This window comes from Cydia splendana, chromosome 16, assembly GCF_910591565.1.
Source record: "Cydia splendana chromosome 16, ilCydSple1.2, whole genome shotgun sequence".
NCBI lineage: Eukaryota > Metazoa > Arthropoda > Insecta > Lepidoptera > Tortricidae > Cydia > Cydia splendana.
In genome coordinates, this window is record NC_085975.1 from 8190023 (window position 1) to 8199159 (window position 9137).

General features: G+C 37.8%; 1 protein-coding gene across 1 annotated transcript; it reads left to right on the forward strand.

Annotated features, from left to right (window-relative positions):
- Positions 1–1175: 1175 nt before the first annotated feature.
- On the forward strand, positions 1176–7643 carry LOC134798198 (uncharacterized). The gene is made up of 6 exons (XM_063770560.1): positions 1176–1335; positions 1418–1654; positions 2017–2210; positions 3054–3265; positions 3657–3882; positions 7427–7643. The coding sequence occupies exons 1-6, from the start codon at positions 1291–1293 to the stop codon at positions 7617–7619; spliced, it is 1107 nt and encodes a 368-aa protein (XP_063626630.1). The 5' UTR covers positions 1176–1290; the 3' UTR covers positions 7620–7643.
- Positions 7644–9137: the final 1494 nt, after the last annotated feature.

Here is a 9137-nt window from a genome sequence, read left to right on the forward strand (position 1 = left end):
TATTCTCTTTGAAATACAACATATAAATGAGTGAATGATTGAATGAAATGCTAGTGCTGTACGCGGGTTTCGATATTGGATTCGTCGTTCATAATCGATATGAAATGAAATGAATGAAATATATGAAATCACCGCAACCAAATCAGCATTTTAAACAGTGACTTAAACAATCTCGAAACAATGTAAATTTGACATTCAATTATATCCTGTAATCTATGAATTTGTTCTTCACACTATTGGCAGTTTGTAAATATTTTATAAGCCTAAGCGCGCACCACGATTTTAGTTTTTGCGACACGATTTTAGAATCGCGCTGTAATATATCGCAGAAAATTCACTGCGCGCACTGCGATGAAAAAGTCGCGGTTTGTTCATTCTCAACATGGATTTCGTACCAGTCGTTTGTCATGAAACGTTGTCTTTAATATGTGATCGCTGTATGAATTTGAGTATTTATACCACAAAGGTGATCTTCTTCTATTTCCATAATTAAATGGTCAACATCTAGCGTCTTCAGCAGCAGGTTCCGACATGTTGACGCTTGGAGAGCGATATGCCGACTGAGGTCGGGGTGCGATTTTATTATCGCAGTGCGCGCGGGGCCATACAACTCCGTATGCCGCAATTCACTTTGCGACAATCGCGTCGCGAGCAGTCGCGGAAAAATGTGACAAATCACAATTTTAAAATCGCTGTGATTTTTTTGTCGCATATGCGCGCACTGCCATATAAACACATACGTTACATTTCTGCGACTAAATTATCGCGCGACAAAAAGTCGTGGTGCGCGCTTGGCCTTAGTGATTGAAATAACCATAAAGTTTATGTCTAATGTAACTTTTAGATTCATTAATTCATATTATAACATTGTATTTTGTAATTCGTTGTTAGATTTTAGGTTCAAGCTGTGCATTGTAATTATTTTTGTGTTTTATGTTTTAAGTTTATGTCTAATGTAACTTTTAGATTCATATCATATTGTATTGTGTATTAGTAGTTAGATTTTAGGTATAAGCTGTGCATTGTAATTATTTTTGTTTTGTGTTTGAGCTGATGGCCTAGTTGCCAATGCTCATAATAAATTAACAAAAAAAAAAAATTGACATTTCTTATTTCTTTTAACTTTGACATTTTTGACAAACAAAAACATACCAAAACATTGTTTGGGTCGGAAGTGTTTTTCGAATATAATTATAAAGGGCATGGATTTCAAGATTTTAACCTGAATAATCTTATTAAGGCGATTAAATTTTATTCATACTATAAGTGATTGAGAAAACTTGCTTAAAAATGGATATTCAAGAAGATTACTTTTGCAGCTACGAAGATTTCGAGGTTACCTTTTCTATTGAACTTTTTAATTCTTTAAAATCATTAAATTTTCCATGATAACCTAATGAAATATGTTAAAAATTAGGTTCACAGGTTAATGATTGACGATGAGCCTCGAACGCGTGCCTATCAGAAAGCTATATTGGACAATAAAGCCTACTTCAAAGACAAAGTTGTTATGGATGTGGGCTGCGGAACGGGAATTCTTTCAATATTCTGTGCCCAAGCTGGTGCGAAAAAAGTATACGCTGTTGAAGCAAGTAGTCTTGCTAATGTAGCTAAGGACATTGTTAAGGAGAATAAGTTTGAAGAAGTTATTGAGGTAATACATTTTTCATAATTTAACTAAAGCTAAATGCCGTATTAAATCTACACTTTACGATGGAGCAGCAGCAGCTATTCACCGTAAATACCGCGGCTAACACGTTAAGAATGTTTTGTCTCAAGCCTCTGCTGATAAACAAACATTGGGCTGTCCCCACTAATCAGATTTCATGTCCAGATTTTGGCAAAATAAAAATTAGTATAAATATTTTTTTATGTGAATTATTTACTTATGACTACGATCAACCAACCTGTTATCTAATTATTGTTGTAAGTGTGGAAAGTCACAATTTTTTTTGGTTTCTTACTTACTTTTTGTGTGTTAGTGTTGATGACTAAAACCCCATTTAACAATTTCAGGTGATACACAGTAAAGTTGAAGATGTAGTTCTACCCAACAACATTAAGGTAGATGCCCTGGTGTCTGAGTGGATGGGCTTCTACCTACTGCATGAGGGCATGCTGGATTCTGTGCTTTTTGCCAGACACAAGTTCTTGAAAGAGGGTGGGGAGATGTTTCCGGAGACTGCTACTATTTATGTAGCTCCATGTAGGTAAGGCAGTATGGAATACATTCATCTTTCAATGGGGTTGGCTGGTTGAAGACTTCGACTTGAAGTATTTAGCAGATGGCGCCAGCATAGCTTGCCCTGTTGATCCCTAGAATTGGATTTTTTTATGGGTTTACACCCTGGATGCCAGCCCTTTAAGCCAAATCTCATAGAAAAAGGGGCAAGCTATGATGGCGCCATCTATGCAAACCTCTGACAGTTGCCAACCCCATTGGTTGATATTTTGATTTGATAAATATATTACAGATAAGGATTTTTTACTTTTTTAACCTAATTATACTGGAATACTGGAAAGGATTGGAGGAGGCCTATACCCAAAAGGGGTCCTTAAATTAGAAATAAAATAAAAATTAAATGTAGTATTATATATTTAAGGAATAAAAGGCTTAATAAAGAAATAAATAAATTTAATTATACACACAAGCCCCAGAAGGTGCAGGTGTAGGGGAAGGGTGTTCTAGGTCAGAACAATGCAATAACACAAAATTAGACTGAAGGCCGGCGATGCACTTACAACCTTTCTGGTGCTGCAGGTGTCCATGGGCAGCGGTAATCGCTTACCATCAGTTGTCTGCTCATTTGCCTCGTAGATCATAAAAAATAACCCCTATTTTGAAGATTGCAGAGGCTAGTAAGTTACAAAAATTAAACTAATATATTACAAAAATCTGTAAAACTTTTTAAGACTAAATAGTTGGTTAATTCTGTTTGTTTTTGTGACTTAACTACTTACTAATATGTGCTAATATTATGGTTCTGGAATTTTACTACCAGTAGAAATAGTGAGCATTAAGTTACTAATTTGATCCAAGAAAAACATTTCAGTGTTAAATCATTGTACCAAAAATGGGACAATGTGTATGGAGTCTCCATGTCAGCATTTGGCAAGCAGCTCCGAGCAAGCAAGTGCAACAAGCCAGAGATCCTGACCATTGGTGCTGATGAGCTCCTGGGGGAGGAGGTAGCTATGGCCTGGATCAATTTGAAGGAAGACATGCCTGAAGACTTAGATTCTTACAGTATACAGCATGTTGTAGGTATGTTTGCAGAATAAAATAATGTAAATAAGCATATTTTGTACACTCATGCTGTTTTCTAGGGTTCTGTACCCAAAGGGTAAAAACGGGACCCTATTACTAAGACTCCGCTGTCCATCTGTCCGTCTATCCATCTGTCCGTCTATCCATCTGTCTGTCGGTCACTAGGCTGTAACTCATGAACCGTGATAGCTAGACAGTTGAAATTTTCACAAATGATGTATTTCTGTTGCCGCTATAACAACAAATACTAAAAACAAAATAAAATAAATACATGAACGTCAATTGTTTGCCGTTTTTTGCGTAATGGTACGGAACCCTTCGTGCCCGAGTCCTACTCGCACTTGGCCGGTTTTTATTCTATTAATTTATTTATTTGTAATATTTACAGCGGCTAACAAAGCAGGTTCCTACCAAGGCATCTGTGTCTGGTTTGACTGCACATTCCCTGAGTTATCCAGCGAGGTTGGCAGGGAAGTGCTGAGCACCAGCCCCTCAAGCCCAGAGACCCATTGGAAGCAGACCATTATTGTGCTGCCGGATCAACAGGAGGTGGAGGCTGCAGAGCCTATTGCGTTTCAGTTGGATATGAATAGGGACCAGTTGAATGGGAGAAGGTCAGTGAAATTTAATATTCGGTACTGTACTCTGTATATTTAGGTATTTAAATAAAAGTAAACAAAATCTACCCTCAAATGGCTCCTTAACCCATTCAGGGCCAGCGACTCAGCGTATGGGTCATGCTCAAACAGTTCCGCAGGGCCAGTGACTCACATGTGAGTCCTGAATAAATTCTGATTTAAACTTAAACGAAACGTAATTTGATGTAATAACGTAAGTATCATATAAGCTAACAACCATTTCTATAAGGCATATTAGGATACAAAATTATAAACACGTTTTTTTTAATGAAACAGGGTCTCGAATATTCAAGTTTGATTTACTATCAGTGCAATATAGTAAATATACTGAAATTCTAGATACATAATGCGATGCAAGCAAACAGAAAGATCTATATTTAAAAAATACAAAAATATATATATTTCAGAAGTTATTGACAGGGCTCAAGGTATGGGTCACCGTGGCCTGGCGCTACTTGTAAAAACTACTAATGTTTCCGTAGCAGGCTAAAATAAACTTTATTGGCTGGTTTTAAAGCTTATTTCATGTTGAAGCTGTTTGATATTGTACCATTTTACAACTGATTACTGTTTGGATGATGGTAAGCAACAATTTGTAGGAACCAAGCCGTAGTATAATAATATTTTGTTTTGTATGAGGGGTAAGGCAACGAGGATTTTCTCCCACTGTACTTTTATGTCATAATATTTGGTGATTGTTGTATTGTATCTTAGGCAATTACCTACTAACAATGATGTTAATTTTTTTCGTTTCAATATAGAACAAGGCGGTTGAAACAGTCACCACTAACTAATATGTATTGTATTACAAATAGTTTGTGACAAATATTTACAAGTTTTTTCCAGCATCGTGGTTTCTACGGCAGATTAGAAAGTAAGTACTATAATACATTTTAAGTTGTCTATTGTTACTAATATAATGGCGTTTACCAAAACAAAGATACATGACCGACCAGGTGTATAAGGCGGCCAACCGTACCGCATTCTGCGGGACCGTCCCGTAATGACAGTTGTAATCCCGCATTGCAATATTTAATAAAATAGTCCCGCAAATCGTCTAAGGCGTCCCGTATGCCCCGCATTACTCGTTTCCCATCGTCTCGCTCGCATAAAAGTGTTCCACATCAAAAATACGAATGACGAGATGCAGCGCGCCGTCGCTGCCACACTTGCCACAGCATTGACATATATCTCAGGACGGGCCTTACGGACAATAAGAATGGTACTAGTTCAGCGGTGTCACTCACGAATTCGTATCAATCGTGCAGTCTAACGCAACTAGTTGCGACCAATCGCGCGCGTGATGCGAACTCATCAACCAGTCGCGTTATAGCGGTGTCACACCGCTGTACTGGCCCCATTCATGCCTCATTTTTATTGCCCGTAAGGCCAGTCCTGAGATATATGTCAATGTGCCACAGTGTATCATCAAGCGTGTGTGTACAGACATACCAACAGTTATTGGTGCAGATGCCTACAGCTGCTATGACTTTAAAAGAAGATAGTTTGTTCGACGAAGTAAGTTACGTGGCAAATTATGTGAATAATGATGTCCTAAAGAGATGGGAGTAGATGAAGAGCAGTACAGAACAGCGATGGATAGAGGTGATCAAAAATTTCAAAGACAGCGAAATACCATTCCAGAATTACCTGGCCATCGTCCAGTACCTGCTTTGTTTGCCAGGAACAAACGCTCCTACGGAACGAGTGTTTTCCTTAATGAATAGCTTAATGGACATCCGAAAAGTCGTCACTAAAAATAGAAACATTACGTGTAATGCTAATTATAAAATTTAATATGGGCAGCTGTGAAAACTTTTTGGACATTCTGAACCAAAACCCAGAACTAGTCAAAAAATGCCACTCATGTGAAAAATATGACTTAAATAAATGTTAATTCGGTAGTAGTGATGTTTGTTTCTAATTTAAGTAGGTACACCACCAACAATTCTAACAAATCCTCAGTCTTATTGTGGATAGGGGTGGGTGTCCCGCATTGACTTATTATAAAGTTGGCCGCCCTACAGGTGTAAGCTTATTGGACACACTTGGACAATAAACAAGGAATGCACCCGAGCGGCGGCGGCGGTATTATCTTTCATGTGGTATTTGTCACAAGAGTTCAAGATGTGATTCATCCCATCCCCCCTATTAGAGATGTATTTTGGAGTTACATGGAAAATATTATTAGTCACGATTTATTCGTTGGCGACTTTATACTCCTCCTGTGCTGTTTAGTGATTTCGTATTTTGTGACCATGGCTATGGATTACCGGAATTTGAACCCGCCTAACCTGACCGACCGTGCTATGAACTGGATTGGGATATCGGGAAACGGGTGTAATTTAACTTCCAAGAGTTGCCCCAAAAAACAACAACAAAAAACACGGCAAGTTAAATAGAATCAGACCAAGCTAAGTTGGCAGCGATTTTGATAGCACAGGCTGAGTACCTAAGTGTAATTTAAATGTCAAACTTATATGAAATGATGACGTTTAACTTAACACTTGCACAGGCTGGGCTATAAAAATTGCTGCCAACTTAGCTTGTTCAGACATTAAAAGCTTGTAGAAAGTAAAAATATTCACTCCTACAAACTGCAATAATTAGTTTCTTTTTTGATAGGCACAGAAAATCGGTGGTTAGTAAAAATGTTGCATAATGCTGTCCAACTGGCTGGCTTCATAAGCGGCGATTTATTTACCGTTCGCGCCAGGCTCGAGACCCATAAGCTGAGTCATACGTTTTAGCTAAAAACGGTTTGTATGGTGGCCTGGCGTATTGTGTACGCTCGGCGGTTCGTGGCCATGAATGGGTTAAGCTAGTTGAGGGTAAATGAAAACATTATATGATCAAATAATGTAGGTTATGGTCAGGTCGTTCAGTGACAGATCCAGGCGGTTTTGTATTTGGTTGGTTAGCCAATAAATGTTATAACTACCCGAAAATGTACAAATTGTTTGGTTACTTTTATTTAAATACCTAAACATAGACTATAGTGCAAGTTTAACTGATAATCTATTAACACATTCAACACCAAGAACCCGACTGTCGGGTACACTGTTCGTAGCGACTACGCGCTACATACGACGAAACCGTGGCTACGCGCTACGAGCGTAACCCGTAGCACTTAGTGGTATTGAATGTGTTAATCATAGAAATAACACGCGTAAATATTGCTGACGCAAATTCGCCAGCTCAAGTAAATTGCGCGGAACTGTGATAAGCTGTGTTTTTATACTAACTACTACACTTCACAGAGAGGTACTACGACAGTACGATTGGCCAATGGTTACCTAAGAGTATTCCATCATTATTTTGTACTAAACTGACAAATTGGGGTAATGTGGTTACCACAAAACATGACGCCGTTGTTACGATGTTGCTATCTACTTTAGCTGTCAAATTATCAGCTATAATATTTTGCCCTACTCATTAAAGTGTATAGTTGCACTTTTAAGGTTCTAAGTATTTCTTGGCCAAAAGCAAACCCAATTAATAATCATTCCCATTATTACAGATACAATCTCCAGCTGACAATGCAAGACCCCAACGAGGTGGAACATCCCCTGCCATGCTCCTGTGACATGACCAAATGCATCCTAATAAAGACATTCATGAAACAGTCTGAACAACACGCTGCGGAAGCTAAGGCGTCTGATGGTTTAGTGGAAGAGGATATTGACGATGATATGGAGGCGGGAGATAGTTGAAATAAAAAGGTTTTGTTATAAATACTTTTTTATTTTTTTAGTAATAGTTACAACCTCATTCATTCTTAACTTTATAACTGTAGATAATCACTAAGGTTCGCCCAGATCTGAGGAATCATTCGCAAACTCGCGTTTTGTGATTAGATGAAGCACGCGAGCAAATAGCTCGCAAATGGTTCGCCAAGGGCACATTCGTCAGATCTGCACGCACCTTTAGAACGCCAATTTGGGTATGTACATCATTAGATTCATTAGCGTTAAACAAGTTAGAGAATTAATACATTCAATATTTGGCAGCAATATGGCAGTGTTACTAGCATCTAGTTAAAAGAATTCAGTACCATCATTCCTCATATTAGTTGTCTCCACGCCATCCCTAAGCAGATGCATATTTTTGAATGATGAATGAATGAATGATGCGAATGTTAAGTGGAGATTTTGTAATCATGAGTCCAATTTATTATTAAGCTGTTGGTGTACATTAGAGAGGTCCGGGACACCCGAAAACGAGATGTGAGTACGATTTCCCACCAAAGTAGATAAGAACCGCTCGAAACAGAGAAGATTGGAAAGCTTTAGAGGACGCTTTTGCCGGAAACCCCGACAACCTGACTAGTGACGATTAAAAACATTGAAAAAGTCATCATCATCATCATTTTAGCCTCCAGTCGCCCACTACTGAGCTTAGGCCTCACTTCGTGAAAAAGTAACAAAACAAAACTATAAATGAGTCAGTGAATAAAAGCTAATTATGATAAGTAAGGTATGGTATTGTATAATAAATATAATATCCCATTATGTTCTGAATGTTCTGATACAATTATCGTAGCCAGAGTTGGGCAAAAATTATTTATTTATTGTTATTTACGAATAACCGGGAAGATAACTAAATGATCTCTTATTTGAAATAACTAAATAATCCGTAATTTGTTATTTTGAATTTATCTAGATCAGTTTCACTTTTATCTAGATAAATTAGTTGGGATTTTAAATAAAAGATGAATGTCAGTAGTACAGTCATGTAGAACTAAGAAGTGGTCGGGCATGATGAAATGAATGTAAACATAACGTACACGTAGCTATTAGGTACATTTTTTCCATTAGAACTTCCCGAATGATATTTAAAAAACTTGCCGTCTAATATTGCTGAATCGGAGACATGTTGAAAGCCAGAGCTAGAAGACGACATTGCAGCGTTTAGTGTGACGGTTTGACCCGACGTGACATTCTATATAAATTTATTATTATAAGCTTACTTCAATAACAAACGAGGTCAGTTATCTTCATCTAGATAATTTATCTAAATAAAAAAGTTGTCAGCGCTAGAGCTGAGCGTTTTTTTCCGTAAGTGTTTTTAAAAACACTTTCTTGTGCTGTAACGAAATAACAGTTTGTGGCAGGAACGACAAACTGTTTTTATAAAAACGATGACAAAGAGGCGGCGACTTACGATAACATAGTCGCGCATAACGGACGCAACTATCGCAAAGCAAAACGCAGCTCCCAAACTGTTTTATT